Source organism: Muntiacus reevesi, chromosome 3 (assembly GCF_963930625.1).
Source record: "Muntiacus reevesi chromosome 3, mMunRee1.1, whole genome shotgun sequence".
Lineage (NCBI taxonomy): Eukaryota > Metazoa > Chordata > Mammalia > Artiodactyla > Cervidae > Muntiacus > Muntiacus reevesi.
Genome location: NC_089251.1, coordinates 171,732,055 through 171,751,438, shown reverse-complemented (window position 1 = coordinate 171,751,438; position 19,384 = coordinate 171,732,055). Strand labels below are relative to the sequence as shown.

At 42.8% G+C, this 19,384-nt stretch overlaps 1 protein-coding gene across 2 annotated transcripts in view; it reads left to right on the top strand.

Moving 5' to 3' along the window:
• The window catches only part of IYD (iodotyrosine deiodinase), a 38,083-nt gene that overhangs the window by 15,791 nt on the left and 2,908 nt on the right, over positions 1–19,384 (top strand). Inside the window, exons 3-5 of one of the 2 annotated variants that reach the window (XR_010662465.1) lie at positions 3,197–3,356; positions 8,770–8,926; positions 11,369–11,762. Coding sequence is in view for 1 of the 2 variants with exons in the window: in XM_065931126.1 (XP_065787198.1) it covers positions 3,197–3,356; positions 8,770–8,926; positions 11,369–11,551 (500 nt within the window). In the remaining variant the exon portion in view is untranslated. Of the gene's footprint in view, positions 1–3,196; positions 3,357–8,769; positions 8,927–11,368; positions 14,647–19,384 lie in introns of those variants that run through there. The other variant, XM_065931126.1, reaches the window with a different exon arrangement.

The window sequence follows — 19,384 nt, the reverse complement described above, 5'->3', positions numbered from 1 at the left end:
AAACCTTTTTTTTTTTAGTTTTTCTTTTATTTTTTTATTATTATTTTTTTCCATTTATTTTTATTAGTTGGAGGCTAATTACAACATTCTAGTGGTTTTTGTCATACATTGACATGAATCAGACATGGATTTACATGTATTCCCCATCCCGATCCCCCCTCCCACCTCCCTCTCTACCTGATCCCTCTGGGTCTTCCCAGTGCACCAGGCCCGAGCACTTGTCTCATGCATCCAGCCTGGGTTGGTGATCTGTTTCACCCTAGATAATATACACGTTTCGATGCTGTTCTCTCGAAACATCCCACCCTCGCCTTCTCCCATAGAGTCCAAAATTCTGTTCTGTACATCGGTGTCTTTTTTTTCTGTTTTGCATATAGGGTTATTGTTACCATCTTTCTAAATTCCATATATATGCGTTAGTATACTGTATTGGTCTTTATCTTTCTGGCTTATTTCACTCTGTTTTTAAAAACCAGGTGAGGGAGAGAAGTCGCAGGGTATGTGATCCACTCAGGCCCGAGTCTCTGACTGGCTGATGGGTGGTGTCATAGGGGTTAACTTCATCAGACCTTAGGCTCCAGGAGGCCTGAGGCTATGAGCTCCTGGGGTCAAATAGTTAACACCTTCCATTTGGTGGGGGGTTTCACCACAGAGAGTAACACGGAAACTTACATTACCATATGTAAAATACATAGCCAATGGGAATTTGCTGTTTGTCTCTGGGAACTCAAACAGGGGCTGTGTATCAACCTAGAGGAGTGGGATGGGGAGGGAGATGGGAGGGAGGTTAAAGAGGGAAGGAGGGGACGTATGTGCACCTATGGCCGATTCATGCTAATGTTTGACAGAAAACAACAAAATTCTGTAGAGCAATTATCCTTCAGTTAAAAAAGAAATAAACTTAAAAAAAAAGTGATGTCTGGGGTTAAGAAAAAAACCAGCTCTGGAAATTTGCATCAGATACTGTTATCTAGGTACTTCAAGAGGAGCTAAAACAGAGGAGATGGGAAAAGCCCATCCTAGAAAGGCCCCATAGGGTCCTTCTTGGTTACAGTCTTACCCACATGTTGACTGACTTCTAGGGACATAATGACTTCCATTTTCTACAAATTTCTAACTAATGCAGACTTTCTGGGAGCAGATGTGACAACAGTTCAAAACTTCTAAAATTATTCAACATTATAAAGTTTTATGAAAAATGAAAATTTCTGAACATATTACACAATGGAAGAGAAAAAACATCCTCTTACTTTCCCGTCCCCTTAAAACACATGCATACGTGCATGAGCACACACACACACCCAGACACACACTCACACAGACACATACATTTATATATTTCTCTTTTGGGGACCAAATTTCTTATATTACACACCATGATGCTCTGTTCCAATGAACTAGCAAACTTCATGTGAATTCACAAAGTAAATTGAAGCAAGATAAATCCATTTTTAATGTAAAGTAATAAATATCTCCCTAGAAGAAGAGATGAGAATTACAGACAAGGGGAAGGATATATAAGAGAAAGGCACCTATTTGAGAGTTTCCTCTGACTGGGTTCTTACTCCTATACAAAATCACATTTAAGTTAATTTTCAGAAATTATTGCATGACCATTATAAATCCATTGCCCGAATTAAAAGGAAGTAAGAATGAAAAATTTTATTTCAGTTAAGAACACAGATATACTAGATTGGTGAGTCCTTTATCTAACTAATAGCAGTTACTAAATATCCTCTGTGTGTATATCTGTATTTAACTATGCACACACATGACGTTCAGAGAAGTTTGACATAATTGAAAACATTAGGGGGCAACCTATTTCTTGTGTTCAATGGCACCAATATTTAGTGAACAGACAACATGTACAAAGTGAACTGGAATCTCTCTATTCAGAAATTTGGGCTTTATGTTTGATTCAACTTGCATTTAACATTTCAGTTATGCTCTCTCTATCACGGGAACTGGTGGATGGTGAGCTCATGAAGGCCGGCAGGCTTGAGACCCCTTCTATAGAGTTTATGCCATTGAATTACTCATTAGGAAGAAGACTTGCTTCTGAAATATCCCACAACGTAGTCTGCTTCCAGAAACAGTGAGCAGCGATTTCTAGGACAGAGAGGTAACATCCAGACCAGAACGTGGCTCACTCCTTAGCTGAAATCGTAAAGAGAATTGAAGCTCCTTGAGTCCACGATGTACTGTGAAGCTTTGTCAGGGATACCGGGACTGATCCAAGTGTGGTCTGAGGTTTCCCAAAGCCTGTGAGAGCTGAAAGACACACTGTTATGTGTCTGAGCGCCCAGGGCCAAGAAGTTTCATGTATTCACATAGGACCACAACCCCACAGCGCCACTCTCAGAACTGTGATATAGGCACTGAACAATTTATAGTTCTGTTGCCTTTCGGCGAGTGCTCTTTTAAAATCTATTAATTTATTTAGTGGCTGTGCTGGGTCTTTGTTGCTGTGTATGCTTTTCTCTAGCTGAGATGTGCAGGCTTCTTGTTGAGGCGGCTTCTCTTGTTGTGGAGCACAGGCTCCAGGTGCAGGGGCTTCAGATCTTGTGATACATGTGTTCACTAGTTGCAGTCCCTGGGCTCTCCAGTGCAGGCTCAATAGCTGTGGCACATGGGTTTAGTGGCTTCTTCATATGTGGGATCTTCCCGGACCAGGGATCAAACCCATGTCCTCTGCAACGGCAGGAGGATTCTTATCCAATGAGCCACCAGAGAAGCCCTGGAGAGTGCTTTTAACCATGTAAAAATTTTAAATGCTTTTTACCATTTAAATTTTTTGAATTCCAATAACTTTCACGACTTAACACTTTTTTTCAAGAATACTAAAACAAATAGGATTTTGGAGGATTTTGCCTGATAGAGCTTGCCCTCTAAGTTTCCTTACTGGTCACGGTATAGTTTTCAAAGGACGTCTTCTCCCACATAATAAGAGAAGCAGTGATAAACTCCCATAGCCCAGGAACTACTGGCCTTGATCTCAGCCTTAGTTGGTTCAAAGACCCTGACAGCGAGGGGGAACAAAACAGGATGTCAGCAAGACCCCAGAGGCTACCACTGGACACTTTGTGCACTAGATGATCTAACATTATCTTGAGCAAATATGAGTTATAAGAATTCTTAGCTAACAGTCACATTTTCCTGCAGTTTTAATTTGTGATGTTAATTGAATGTGTGATAGGAACAGCCCCAAGTGGGGCCCACACAGAGCCCTGGACATTTGTGGTTGTGAAGGACCCAGACGTGAAGCATAAGATTCGGGAGATCATTGAGGAGGAAGAGGAAATAAACTACCTGAAGAGGATGGGACCTCGGTGGGTCACGGATCTGAAGAAATTCAGGTACAAAAGTGCGGAGAATCAGGCATGTTTGGTTTGGCTTCTTAAAATGAGATAACTAAGATTCAGTTTCCTGGTTTGTTTTAGGGGTTAAAAAGTTTCATTTTACCTGTGGGAGGAATAACGGAAGTGCAGTCAGGCCTCATCTCTGTGTTGCCTTGAGCACACATATTGGGCAGGTATTAGAGATGCTGGCTGGGATCGCATCTCAGTTCATGTCTCAGCTCTGGTTTTTCCAAGTGCAAGACCCTGGGTGTCTGCTTGCTGTCTCCAAGTGCATGGGTCTGGATTCTGCAGAGAAACAGAATCAATGCAGAGAGAGAGACAAAGACAGAGAGAAACAGAAGCACACAGAGAAAGAGATTTATCATATTATTGCATATAACAGATAAAGTATTTATTATAGAGCTTCCCTGGTAGCTCAGCTGGTAAAGAATCCATCTGCAATGCAGGAGACCCTGGTTCGATTTCTGGGTCCGGAAGTTCCCCTGGAGAAGGGATAGGCTACCCACTCCAATATCCTTGGGTTTCTCTGGTGGTTCAGCTGGTAAAGAATCCATCTGCAATGCAGGAAACCTACGTTCGATCCCTGGGTTGGGAAGATCCCGTGGAGGAGGGCATGGGAACCCACTCCAGTATCTTGCCTAGAGAATCCCCATGGATAGAGGAGCCTGGCAGACTATAGCCCATGAGGTCACAAAGAGTTGGACACAACTGAGAGACTAAGCACATTTTATTTATTATAATAGACTATTTATTATTTATAATTGGCTCATAATTATTTAAGCCAACTTATTATAACTGGCTCAAATGATTACAAAGGCTGAGAAATCCCAAGACCTGCACTCAGCAAGCGGGAGGCCCAGCAGAGCTCATGCTGCTGTTCCAGTCTGAGTCCAAAGGCCTGGGAATCAGGGGAACTGATGGTGTATGTTCCAGTCCAAGTCTGAGTTAAGGGCAGCAGAAGACTGATGTCCCAACTCAAAGACAGTCAGGCAGAAAATTATCCCTTACTCCACCTGTGTTTTCTCTACTCAGGGCTTCAACAGATTAGATCAGGCCACCAACATTGGGAAGGTTAATCTGCTTTACTCAGTCTGCCAATTCACATGTTAATCTCATCCAGAAACATCCTTTCGACACACCCAGAATAATGCTTAACCAACTATCTGCATTCCTTGTGCCCCAGTCAAGTTGGCACATTAACTTAACCATCATATTAAGCTTCTATTTTTTTCACCTGAAATAATGTTAAAAACTTGGTATCAGGATTAAATAAGATAGAGGCTAAGAGTAGGGCCTTAGAAGCTGGAGTGCTTGGGTTCAAATATAAGATCTACTATTTATTAAACTCTTTGTGGCTCAGTTTCTTCATCTGCAAAATGGGAATAACTCTAGTGTCTATTTCATTATGAAATCTGGATGTGTTTGTAAGCATGCAGAACAGTGATGACACATAGTAAGTCTAGTAAATAAGTAGGCTCTGACCCAAATAATTATTAGCAAACAAAACTTTGAGGATGTACTTTTCTACTACCTGGAACATAAGACTGTGAAATTCTCAGGATCTTGAATGAATAAATGGCATCTTGCTATAATGATCACATCTTCCACATGATCTCGCTGAGCAGACTTTAGTTTTAGTACATGCTCAATAAAAGTACAAATTTAGTGCAGGTGTAGTATCCATTAGGCATTAGTAACTTTGCAGGCTTTCTTAACTCCAGGGAAAGTGGATTGGAATTCAGTGTAACTGGCTTTACCATGAAGCTTCAATGTATTAGAGCAGACACATGTGAAGTTTCATTTTTTTTCTAGAATCTGCATCTAACTATGCCCTGTTGAGCCCATTTTCCCTGTTGAGGACCAGTCACCCTACATTATATCTAGGATGAATTCAGTAATTTCTCAGTCATTTTCATAGTTAAAAACACTCCATTTTTTTCAGACTAGGCCTTGTTATTTTATTTTTTAATTAAAATGTTTCTTTAGTTTGTTGTTTATCTTTTCAGCTGCACTGGGTCTTTGTCGCAGCACATGAGCTTTCTCAAGATGAGGCACACGGCTTCGCTTGTTGCAGAGAAAGTGAAAGTCTCTCAGTTGTGTCAGACTCTTTTCGACGCCATGGACTATACAGTCCATGGAATTCTCCAGGCCACAACACTGGCTTATGTAGCCTTTCCCTTCTCCAGGGGATCCTCCCAACCCAGGGACTGAACTCAGGTCTCCCGCATTGTAGACAGGTTCTTTACCAGATGACCACAGAGGAAGCCCCCGTCAGCCTCGTCATTGAGAACACTGGTCGCAGGGTCCTCTTTACAAACACTGCACTCCTCACAGGCGTTTCGTTTCCCCTCTGAAGTCTTCTCAGGTTGAGCATGAGGAGGGGTGGAGCACCAACTCTAGCCCTTGGCGTGTAGAAGGTAGGAGTTCTCATGCTGCAGGCTGTCAGCGGTGGGCCTTTAGTGGCCACTTCCAGCACCAGCCATCCAACACCCACTGTGACAGAGGCCTGAGGAAAGGCAATGGGCTCACCATCTTGTGGAGTGAAGCGGGGTTCTCCTCTGGTAGACAAGGCTGGGTGATGAGAAGGCTGGCCTCAGACCTGCTCCTTTCATTTCTTTGGCCCCAGAGGACATTTTTTTTTCCCTGAGATACTATTTAAACCCTATCAAAATGGATGTCTATTGGCAGTGTAACTTATAGTTGTGTTCTGGAATAAGTGCAGGGTATTAATAATAAATACATAAATCTTACGGCACATTCATGAAAAAACAAAGACAGGTAAAGTCCAGTCGAGCCCGTCCCTCTTAGAGAGACGTTTTGCTCTTGTGTGTGTGCAGTACCTACAACACACTGCCAGCCCCGTCTCTCCCCAGTGAAGGCAGAATCGGCTGCGCTCTTGTCTCTATGTGCAAAGCACTTTATACACACCTTCCATGCATCTGAAATAGCCATTACCACACAGGATTTTGGGCTTCCCTGGTAGCTCAGCTGGTAAAGAATCTGCCTGCAATGCAGGAAACCCTGGTTCGATTCCTGGGTTGGGAAGATCCCCTGGAGAAGGGATAGACTACCCATTCCAGTATTCTTGGGCTTCCTTGGTGGTTCAGCTGGTTAAGAACCCATGTGCAATGCAGGGAGACCTGGGCTTGATCCCTGGGTTGGGAAGATCCCCTGGAGGAGGGCATGGTAACCCACTCCAGCATTTTTGCCTGGAGAATCCTCATGGGCAGAGGAACCTGGTGGACTCCAGTCCATGGGGTCACAGAGTCAGACACGACTGAGTGACTAAGCCCAGCACACAGTACTTTAATTGCTGGCTTGCTTTTCTTCTCATTTTCATTTCCGTATTTCAGAAACCTCTGTTGTACACCAAGATACTCATGAGAGTCCAATGAGCATTACGGACTTTCTCTGCAGACAATATGTACACACAGATATGTTCATAAAAACTCTAGGGCCCAGCCTTGTATCACTTAGCACAGTGCTAATATATAGTAGGTAACTGAATAAATGTTTGCTAAATTGCAAATGAACACTCACCTCACTCACCTCCTGATATCCAACTTAGGTCAGTTCTCAAACTCAGGGTTGTCATTAAAGCCTATAATATACAATCTGGTCCAACTTACCTGTCAAGCTTTGTTCTCCTGCTGCTGGCACGAGGCCCTTCCGCCCCAGGCAGAAGGTGTTTTCTTTACAGGCGTCGGCATGTGGCAATATGTATTAGTTCTAATACAATATCATAATACATTCCTGTAAAGTTGAACAAACCAAAAAAATACTAGCCATCAATGTATGCCCTGGCAGATAAGTACGAAAATTGTAAAAAATTACTACCCTGCCTCCAAAACTAGTAAATTGCTTATTCTTCACCTTATATTTTAAAATTGTTTTGAATTATTCACTGTAAAATAAAATATAGTTGTGATAATAACACTAGCCATCGCAAGCATGGCACCATGTCCTGGGTACTATTCTAACCACTTGATTTATTTGCACCAATTTTACCATCACAAAACCTTTTGAGGTGAGTACATTTTACACATGAGGAAGATGAGCCGTGAGAAAGGGAGGGACTTACCTAACATGGCAAAGCTAGTTGACTCCAGAGTGTTCTGGTAAACTAGTAACTTTCTCCCTCCTTCTAAAGAGGAAAAGCATTGATCCTAGTCAAACGTGAGTAAGCTGGTTGAAGTACGGTGAAGTAGCTTTGAACAAGTAACCTACAGTAGTTAAGTAGGGTAAAAGAAACCATAGAAAAATATACATGATATACATATGAGTTTAGTGTATTTTAAACAAGGAAGTATTATACTTCCTAGGTTAAAAATGAAATCAATGGTTACTGTCTCTTGTTTACTGATGACATTATATACCCTAAGGGAAAATTCTAATATATAGCGTTGAATGAGGGTCTTTCCTTTGAATACCTGTGCTAGAATGAAGCATTTGCCAAAATATATGGGCAGGGTAATGAAAGACATGCTCTTAGCTGGAAAACAAAAAGGAAAACTCAGCATTTATACCTCCCATGAGTTATGTCCCTCTCCCACAAAGGTTTCCTTCCTTCTCTCCATAACTGGGCTAAGAGCATCACCATCTGGAGACTTGCTTCAACCTCACTGTCACATTTTCCGTCTCCCTTTGCATCCTTGTATCCTATCTGTCAGCTCCAGCCTTCACAGCTCCCCAGATTCTCCTGGGCCATGGCCATCGTCTCCTCTCTGGTCTTCCCGGAGCTGGTCCACACCAACCTGGCTCTTTCTGAAACAGATCTGATCATGTGATGCTTCTGCTCTGAAACGTGGTAACTTTTCATGCCCTGCTAAACAAAACCCTGTGCAAAATCTGTATGAAAACTGCCAGCCCTCCAACACATGCTCCACCACTCACACCATCCTCCAGCCTATCAGACTTCTGAAATCCCTGGCTGACCAAGGATTTTCCTTCCGACTCTGCCCTTTGCTCATCTCTTCACGAGGGTGCCCTTCCCAATGCCCTTTTTCCACTTGGCCTTCAGCATCCCTCCTCAAGAGAAACTTTGGATACATTCTGACAATCTTCTTTTTTAAAATTAGCATTTCTTTTTTGAGCTCCTAAGGCATTTGACTTATTTTTCTTTCATAAAACTTACCAAGTTTTTATTTTACTAAATGTGACTTATTACCCTCTGGGTTATAGGATCCATCTTTGTGTCTTTTCAGTCTTGCCATATGACTTTTTCTGAATATCTGTTTATTGACTTTGGCTAGAAAAAGGTAAATATGACAAAAGAATAATCCTGGTCTTTTTCAATTTAAACATAAAAGACAAGTAAGTGTTTTTATTTTTCATGTCAGTAAGGTGGTAAGAGGGGAACAAAAGAACCATTAACAGAAAATAATTTTCTGAATCTTTTTCTCTCCTTTAGGACCAACTGGATTAAAGAATACTTGGACACTGCCCCTGTTCTGATTCTCATTTTCAAGCAAGTCCATGGATTTGCTGCAAATGGCAAGAAAAAGATTCACTACTACAATGAGATCAGCGTTTCCATCGCTTGTGGCATCCTCCTAGCTGCCCTACAGGTATGCCGCCCTCCCTCTCAGTCCAAGAGAGAGAAATGATATGTGGGGCCGACTGTGGTTTTATGTGCATATTTCAGCTGAGTTTGTTCAGGGACTAGTACAGTTTCATCTAAAGTTGAATTCCTAAGGCAAGTTACTCTGATGTATAAACTACCTCTGGACAGCTGGACTGGTGAGGAAGATGGTTCAAACAATCCGGAATCCTTCCTGGAAGTTTACTTGTAACATCAGTTAAGGATCAAAAGAATGGTCATTGTGTTTGCCTTCTTTTGTAAGGACATGAAACTTTAAGGGTTTTGGTAAACACACATGAGGAGCTTCGGAACTTGAAAGTTGCAGGGCCTGGCTTCTCAGCTGTGTTCGCTGTTGTCTGAGTCAGTGGGATGATTAAAAAGCCATAAGGGGGACTCTACTACGGAGCTCCTATCCCCAGAAGTTGTTTATATATTGCATTAGAAACATGTCCATGACAAAAAAAAAAAAAGAAAGAAACATGTCCATGTACTTAAAAAAAAAAATTCCATCTATATAGTAGCTATAGTAACACTAAGCATGGAATAGAGCAGGAATTGAGGTCTGCCTTTCACAAGATTCAAGTCATTCATACACCAGATATTTTCTGAGCTCCTTCTACGTGGTAGATTCCAGAAGGCACCAGGAATGGTTGCCTCCTGTGTGAACAGTATACTCTAGTGGGGACTGCGGTCCTGGGAAGGGGTGGAGAGCGATGGTAAACAAGTGAAATAAAGAAAGCAAACAGTATTATAAGAGCAAATGAGCCAGCTTTCAAGGGATCAAGGGACAGTCGATGGCAAAAACCTATGTGCTTCTTCATTATCTAAAAGGAAAACGTGCTTGCTGAAAGCCTGCAAAATAGTCACTGTGGCATAAAAGAGGGGAAAAAAAACATAAAATAAAATATAAAACATAAAAAAAAACACTTTAGATGACTTGAAAAATGGTTACAAAGGAGCTGGCGTCACATCTCCTTCCTGATTCTGAAACAGATAAATAAAGGAGGTGCTGTACAAACGTCACGAAGGTCAGACCGCCGGGCACCGCCGCTATCCTACATAGGGTCCGGGAAGAAGCAGTTTCGCCTTTTGCCTCTGGCTTCAAGCATCGGCTTCTGCGCGTTTGGCTAAGCGTTAAACCTCTCCACTTTAGCGTGGAGTTTGCTGCCCTCTTGCGTTCTGTAAAGTGTGTTGAGTGTGGGTTTTGTGGTCAGTCGTTTTGTGAGAGAGGAAAGAATCCTCCGGGAGCCCCTGTCTGGACAGATTGCTCAAGGACTGTAGATATGCTTGACAATTCCAGAACGTCCTTCTGGCCCAGGCTTCCCGTTGACCATCTAACGGGAAAATCAGGGGGAGGATAGAGAGAGCTAACTGGAAAAGTGGCTTGAAGCTACACGTGATTTTTATCGAATGTTTATTATTCAAGGGGACTGGGCAGAGGCTGGTGGAATATGTCCTCTACCTCTTAACGTACCTCTTGGCCACTGCATCCTCTATCGCTGGATGTCAAGTATTCTCAGCTGGGGTGATGCTTTGCTTCCACTGGTTGATTGTACAATCACAGGAACTGCTTTTTGTTATTCCATTTCTTTGGTGTGAGTCAGTTCACTCTCTCAGTCGTGTCTGCGACCCAACGGACTGCAGCACGCCAGCTTTCCCTGTCCATCACCAAATCCTGGAGTTTACTCAAACTCATGTCTATTGCGAGTCAGTGATGCCATCCAACCATCTCATCCTCTGTCATCCCCTTCGCCTCCTGCCTTCAATCTTTCCCAGCTTAAGGTCTTTTCCAATGAGTCGATTCTTCACATCAGATGGCCAAAGTATTGGGGTTTCAACTTCAGCATCAGTCCTTCCAATGAATATTCAGGACTGATTTCCTTTAGGATTGACATGCTGGATCTCCTTGCAGATCAAGGGACTCTCAACAGTCTTCTCCAACACCACAGTTCAAAAGCATCAATTCTTTGGCTCTCAGCTTTCTTTACAGTCCAACTCTCATATCCATATATGACTACTGGAAAAAACAGAGCTTTGACAAGACAGACCTTTGTTGGCAAAGTAATGTCTCTGCCTTTTAATATGCTGTCTAGGTATGCTGACATATACTATGGTGTCTGGGTATGATTATATACCTCAAATATCTTTCCATGAAATAACCATTCCCATTTTTTAGGCACCAGTGAAGAATAAGACTGGTACTTTCTTCTCTGAGATGCTTCACACTGTGTGGTTCAGAGATGGGGTCTGGGGAGGTCGAGGAGGGTAGGAAAGATTCAAGACACCATTGCCCAACTTGGTAGCCTCTTTTCTGCCCAACTATGGGACAAACAGTCTTACAGGGACTAGAACGTGCCCATGCTACCAGCAGAGCTGGGGTTTTGCCTGCCGACTTTAACATGCTTTTTCTTTTTCTCTCCTGTTGTAGAATGCCGGACTGGTGACTGTCACCACCACGCCTCTCAACTGTGGCCCCCGTCTGAGAGTGCTTCTGAACCGCCCCACCAATGAAAAACTCCTGATGCTGCTCCCTGTGGGGTACCCCAGCGAAGACGCCACGGTGCCCAACCTCGCCCGGAAAGCTCTGGATCAGATCATGGTGACTGTGTAGGCAGGACGCAGGCAGGCAGACGCTGGAAGCTGCCCTGCTCCCCTCTCCGCTTCCTCTTTCCCTGGGCATTCCATCTCCCTGGCACTCCACCCTGCGGGGGTGGCCACTATGTGAGTCAAGAAGCCTTTCCACTTTCTCCAGCACTTTGAGTCTGAGAAGGCCTGGTTCCGATAGTGTGATTAGCTGAACATACAGAATAAGGGATGAACAGGTATGTTCTCTTCTAGTCCTTATCCACTTTGGAAATGCATTAAATGTTTATTAAGAATATGCCCTGGTTTTTAAGTATTTCTAAATTGTTCCAGAAAAATCATGGGGGATTTTTTTTTCCTTTGCTCTTTAAAAATTCATAGTGGAAAGAGTTATCAGAAAATTTAATGTAGTCCCAAGAATTCAGCTGTGTGATGATTTCTGAATTTAAATTTAGATTGATCAAATGGCTTTCCACCCCATGCTTTCTGGTGGTTTTTAAGCAAGGATTATTTTTAAGAGGAAATCTTTCTGAGCTTCATGGATACTCTGCTAGTTTTCAATAAGTAACCTTCATAATATTTAAAACCTCACAAGCACAGAACAGAACAGTGTCTGCTTGTGCAGGTGAGTTGAACTGGCCACCATCTGGGCATATAAATGGTTAGCCGCATTGTCCAGCCCAGTGTGTGTTGGAGCTGACTCGCACCAGCTCGTGGAAGCTGATGGTTAAATATTCATGAATTTTTCATGCCAATTATTAAACCATTTGTAGCTTGAAATTGCCGATGGTGGGAGTACACCTTGGCAATTGGCAGACACACAACTCAGGACTTGCTCTCTTTTTCTTAGAGAGCACTGTTTTCCAGACACTAACAGTGTCCCTCGTCTTTTCCACTCTCCTCCGTGAAACGCACTTATTCTTTTTCTCCAGATGGCAGTCACACTGTTTGGAACCCATGGGGCCACAAGGTGCTGGTGGGGGGTCCCTGCCAGCTCCAGCCCTTCACCCGTCACTTCTGTCTCCCTTCCAGGGGTGCGGCTCACATTGACACAGGAGTAGCTCAGATAATTGCTCATCAAGCAACTGCACTCAGACCTCTCCTGCCTCATGTCACTTTGTATGTGAGTCACACAGTGCATTGATAGGATCATCACTAGTGTCACTGATAAAAGTCAGGGCTGGAGACAAATCTGTATCAGAGAAAAGGAAGACTTTTTTTACCCTTTAAAATATAGAGGGAATTCCCTGGCAGTCCAGTGGTTAGGGCTCCATGCTTTCACTGCTGAGAGAGAGAGAGAGAATTAGGTATTATAAGAACCTGTGCTTTTGACCTTTGAAATCCTTTGAAGTAGCCAGATGTCTTTTTTAGAATGTCCAAAATCTTCCATCTAAATCTTTTTTTTCTCTAGACATTCTTTTCCCCAAGTCTACACATTTTACTAAATACATCCCTTCCTATATTTTGTTTCTATTCTTTTTCAAACAATTATTAGTACTGTGATAGGTGTTTGTCCTGAACTCTTCACTGTAAACGAGCATTGCTTTAACTACATTGTGGCTTTATTAGACCTAATCACGGTACTTCCAGTTGTTTTTAAAAGGACAAAGATACACTTGAGTTCCAATAGGAGAACAATAAACACTTTGGTATCACAATGCAAAGAAACTGAAGTTGTATTTATGAGCTTGTGTTTCTTCTGTTTTGAAGCTGTTTGAAGCCAGGGGGTTCTTTGCTGGTTTCAGTGCACCCTGCTGAAGAGGTGAGGGTACAGGGGAAACTTGCCTCCTGGATGTGGGGTGGAGAAGGAATCCACACCAGTGGTGGTGGGGGTCTGGGTACAGTTGTTCAAGTGCAAAGTCCCTTAAGAAGAAGGGGGAAGTCCAGTCACATGAGTTAGAGTTCCTGAGCAAAGAGTTGATCTGGTTGTCTTCTAATCACGCCATCCAGAAACACAGCCCTGATCTGTCATGGATGCTGAATTGAGTTGCCAAGGTGCAGCTCTGGGAACTGCTCCAGCTAGCTTTCTCTTTGGGGGATAGGATTATTCATAATTCTTAATCTGGATAGCCCAGCATAGACAGGCCTGGATTCGAGTTCCCCTTTGACTTCTCCCCAGCTGGGTGGCCATGGGGAACTGGATCTTTCTCAGCCTCATTTTCTTCATCTGTGAAATGAGGAGAAGTGTAGTGCTTACCTAGGACTATTTTGATCGAGTGTGATGATTCACATTATAGTTCCTGGCATAGGGTACGTGACACCCGGTGCTAGCTTTGACTGAGGGCTCTTGATATTACTTCCCTGGTGGCTCAGACGGTAAAGCATCTGTCTACAATGCGGGAGACCTGGGTTAGATCCCTGAGTTAGGAAGACTCCCTGGAGAAGGAAATGGCAGCCCACTTCAGTACTCTTGACTAGAAAATCCCATGGACAGAGGAGCTTGGTGCAGGCTACTGTTCTTGGGGTCGTAAAGAGTCGGGCACAACTGAGGGACTTCACTTTCTTTCTTGGTATTATTTAGTTATGACTAACCTAAACAGTATATTAAAAAGCAGAGACATTACTTTGCCAACAAAGGTTGTCTAGTCAAGGCTATGGTTTTCCCAGTAGTCATGTATGGATGTGAGAGTTGGACTATAAAGATAGCTGAGTGCAGAAGAATTGATGCTTTTGAACTGTGGTGTTGGAGAAGACTCTTGAGAGGTCCTTGGACTTCAAGGAGATCCAACCAGTCCATCCTAAAGGAGATCAGTCCTGAGTGTTCATTGGAAGAACTGATGTTGAAGCTGAAACTCCAATACCTTGGCCATCTGATGCAAAGAGCTGACTCATTTGAAAAGACCCTGATACTGGGAAAGATTGAAGGCGGGAAGGGAAAGGGACGACAGAAGATGAGATGGTTGGATGGCATCACTGACTCAAAGGACGTGAGTTTGAGTAAACTCCGGGAGTTGGTGATGGACAGGGAAGCCTGGCATGCTGCAGTCCATGGGGTTGCAAAGAGTAGGACACGACTGAACCACTGAACTAAACTGAACTTGATATTATTATGAATGTTATTATTGCTCTGATTAATACTATGTGCCATGCACATTTGACCATGAAAATTAAAATCGTAAAATGACATCCTTCAAGAGTCTTGTCCTTAATGCATTAAATCATCTTAAAACGTGAAAGAACACTGTCTGCTGTCTCAGGAGCCTGTTTTGAGGATGGAGGTTGATTTGACTATATCTGATGAGTTCTGGGAGCCTCTGGATGGGACTTCGGAATCTCTTTAATAGTAAGATCTATAAACAGAGGTCTTTTTTTCTTTGTTTGTTTAACTTTTAATTTTATGTTGACATGTAGCCACTTAACAATGTTGTGATAGTTTCAAGTTCACAGCAAAGGGACTTAGCCATAGACACATATGTATCCATTCTCTCCCAAACTCCCTACAGCATCCAGCTGCCACATAACTTTGAGCAACCTTTCCTGTGCTATATGTAGGACCCAGCTGGTTATCTGTTTTAAATATAGCAGTGTGTACATGTCGATCCCAAACTCCCTATCTTTTCCCCACATCCTCCCCCGCTATCCTGGTAACCATAAATTCGTTCAACAGATATCTATTTAATAGTAGGGAAAAGCATCCTTGGAAAACTTTTTTCAGGGAAGAGACAATGAAGACACATAGTAAGATACCACAATGACAATCAGTGTCAGAAAAAAGAAGCAAATCTAAATGTGGTGTAGATAGCTGCTCCCAAGTTATATATTGTCCCCACTTGTTAAAGAATCTGCTTGCAATGTGAGAGACCCAGGTTCGATCCCTGGTTGAGGAGATTCCCCTGGAGAAGGGAATGGCAACCCACTCCAGTACTCTTGCCTGGAGAATCCCATGGGCAGAGGAGCCTGGGAGGCTACAGTTTATGGGGTCGAAAGAGTCGGACACGACTGAGCAATTAACACATTTGTCAATCATCTCAACATTTTGTCACAGGCTCACCCTATGGAGACTTGCATTCCTTGCTTTTTTCTATTGGCTGTGACTATTTTTTTCCTCTCACTTTTCACCATTATAAATCCAACTGGCCTTTCTTGTTTCTTCTGTCCTCTCTGCTCCCTCTTCCCCATATATTATTCTGATCCTGGTAATAAAGGCCTAACAATGACAGGTGGGGGGAGACCCTTCTTAGCCAGTTGGGAAGAGAGGAGGAGATGCTGCAGCCTCATATGTCAATATCACCATCAAGGTCACATCCAAGAGTCAGTGGTGGCAACGGGTTCAATGGTTGAGCACAAGAGAGTTACTCAGCCTGGGTTTATTAATTCCCTGCTCTGCCAGACATCTAAAGGGAAAAGTCCTTGGTAGTCTTAGGCTAATTGCTTAATCAAGGCTCGTATCTGATGTGTAAAATGGGGTGAGTCATATGTTTCCTTGTGGGGTCTGGCATAGTCTCTGGTACACAGCATTTAAAAGTGATAGCATCTTGATGTGAAGGTGATGGTTGACATCACTGTTGTCTTCAGGCAGCCCTACTTTGGGTTCCAGGTGGGCAAAGATTAGAAGGGTGGGTGAGGGACCCCTTTCTCTCGGATGAGAGGCCTGGCTGGGGCTCAGGTGTCAGCTGCAGGCCAGGTGAAGATGGCCCAGCGTGTCAGCTACACCGCATCAGAGAGCTTCCCAGCAGATGTCACCATTGGGAACCTAAAATGCTTTTTTGCCCCTCTCTTGTAGTTAATGTTATCAATTCGATATGCAGTTGGGTAATTACTCCTTACATGCATTTTTAACATTTTTAATTAAAAATTACAGTGGAGGAAGAGAAAATTGGAAGCGCTCACCCTAGAGATTACATACCTTGGCCCAGGAGTGATTTCCTCACCCCCACAGCCCACTGGCCGGAACTAAGTCATGTGGCCCCGTCAGAAAGCCAGGAAAGGTCACCCTCCTGTGTCCGGAAGGAGAGGGAACTGAGATGGGGCTACGCAAGCATTAGAAGTCTTTTCTTCTCAAACAAGTAACTTCAGACTTCAGAAATAAATTTGGATACAAAACAAACGTGTGGGGAGAGAAAGGAAGGCTGAAGAAATGGACAAAATTAGAATTAGGAAGGTGCAAGGCATAAAGGTTCTCTTCTGAAAAGTAAACATTAAAATTGGTTGGTACTTGTCTGACGCAGCTTTTAAATATAGCATAAATTTAGGCCAAGAAAGTTAATATAAATGTATTGAGAAGGAAACTCAAATTCCCTTCTTCCTAAACATTCCTCCCTCTGCCCACAAAATGAAAACTTCTGTCTCAGAAGTGAACTTCACTGGTGGCTCAGACAGTAAAGAAACCGCCTGTGTTGCGGGAGACCTGGGTTCGATCCCTGGGTTGGGAAGATCCCCTGGAGGAGCACATGGCAACCCAGTCCAGTGTTCTTGCCTGGAGAAGCCCCACAGACAGAGGAGCCTGGTGGGCTGCTGTCCATGGGGTCACAAAAAGTCGGACACAACGGAGTGACTAAGCACATCTCAGAAGTGCTGAGGGAAAGTCCCTATTTTCATGTCGCTTGCTCATCCCTATGAAGGAAGAAAGACTTCTCTGGTTAGTGAAATTGGGGGGAAAACGAGTTACTCTACATGTCCAAACCAAGCAAAGTTGTACTCCATTTTAAGTCAAATGTACAAATTACAAGTGAGTACTCACCTTATAAAGATGATCCACCAGTGAATTTCTCTAACTGTTGGTGTTTTAAAGAGTATTTGAACTAGCATAATAAAATAAAACAATTTTTGGTAAACATTTTTAAGAGTATCTATAACCCTAAAGAAAACAGTTATCAATGAATATTTTGCTTGAGGGACATGAGGAATATAACTGTTATTTTGCCAGATATCAAGAGAGTGCTCACCTTAGAATTTCATGTTGTTGCTGTTCAGTCGCTAAGTCGTGTCCAACTCTTTGCAACCCCATGGATTCCAGCACACCAGTTTTCTCTGTCCTTCACTGTCTCCTGGAGTTTGCTCAAACTCATGTCCATTGAGTCGGTGATACCATCCAACCATCTCATCCTCTGTTGTCGCCTTCTCCTGCCTCCAATCTTTCCCAGCATCAGGGTCTTTCCCAATGAGTCAGCTCTTCCCATCAGGTGGCCAAAGTATGAATTTCATGAAATGGGAACAATTGCAATGTTTCAAACCACACGGATCTATAAATAATGATAAGTCTAAAACAAATGTGGCCCCAGCTCTGCTGTGGTGGCCTCACTTTCAGACACACACACACAGACACACACACACACAAAAGGCCAGACGTTCAAAAAAGGAGGAACTTCTCTAACTTTTAGAGATAAATGAATGAAGAGAACAGGAGGTGGGGATGGTAAGGAGATCAGACCCCCTGGGCTGGAGTGGACTGAAGCACTGATGCATCTGAGGTTGGACCGGATCAGCGCCCCCTTCAGGTGACTCAGATAACACCCAGGATGCACAGTCTGCAGGGATAACAGTGCTCCCCGTCAGACACCCTGTGGGTTAACCGGTAGTTCTGATGAAAAGTAAGGTGCTATAATCTCATGTGGGGAATTCCTGAAAAGTCACAAGGAAGAGGAATGGTTCATGTTATTCTTATGACTTTAGAATCATGGTGCAGAACCAAAAGTTCAGGATTCAATTCAAGACCATTAAAATGTCCTTAGAGCAATCTGGAAGTATGTTAGCAGTGTCTGCAGAGAGCCAAGAAAACCTAGAAGCCAATAATGTAATAGGGGAAGTCAGCTAACTCGGGTGGAGGTGGAGTTGACAACTTTTTTCTACTCTAATAATTAATAATAAAGAATAATAACTAAGAGGTAACTGGAATGAAGCTTCTAAAATCAAATCCCTCTGAAGGTGTCCCCTGTTGTCATGGTAACCACAGAAAGGGTCAGGGGGCTGGCTCTCCTTCTGATTTTGGCTCCTCAGCACCCTTGGCTTATCTGAGATTCCACCATATTGTGGTCATGAGTCCTTGATGAAGTAACTTTGACTCGCTTGAGGTCAAAAATTGGTTCCTTTGTTGAATAAGTGACTTCCCAAATCTGATAATGTTTAGAATCAATACAGAGATGATGAAATAAATCAATCCCATAATATCAATATTCTCAAACTTGCTTATGTTTCTTATTAAGCAATTACATTTTTTTAAACTTATGATTCCAATTTAAAATGTGAAATTGATTTAGGCTTATAATTTTATGTTAAAAGGTGTAAGAAAGTTTACAGTGTAGCTCATTAACAGTATTAAAATAGTTTCATTATATTTATCAATTTAACTTATCAGGTTTAGAAGAGCTGTTTAAGTGTATGAGAACATTTTGGCTTAATTGGTGATAAACTTGCCAGGTCAATTATGTGAAGTGCTAAAACAGAAAATCAACTATGATTAAGTCTATAGAAGGAGTTTAAAATGTTTAAGAGATTATAATAAATGATTCTGGTAAATGAGACAGATGCTTTAAGGGAGTTTTATCTATTCAACTTGAGTTTTAATCAAGCATTAATCAAAGCCCTTCTTCCCAAAAGTAATTAGTTTTAAATTATTTAAATGCACTGTGCTGTGCTTAGTCGCTTAGTCGTGTCTGATTTTTTGCAACCCCATGGACTGTGTCTGCCAGGCTCCTCTGTCCATGGGGATTCTCCAGGCAAGAATATTGGAGCGGATTGCCGTGCCCTCCTCCAAGGGATCTTCCCAACCCAAGTATCAAACCCAGGTCTCCCGCATTGCGGGCGGATTCTTTACCATCTGAGTCACCAGGGAAGCCCAAGAATACTGGGGTGGGGAGCCTCTCCCTCCTCCAGGGGATGCTCCCCAGCCCCTGTTATGTTTGTTATGTGTAACAAACAAATG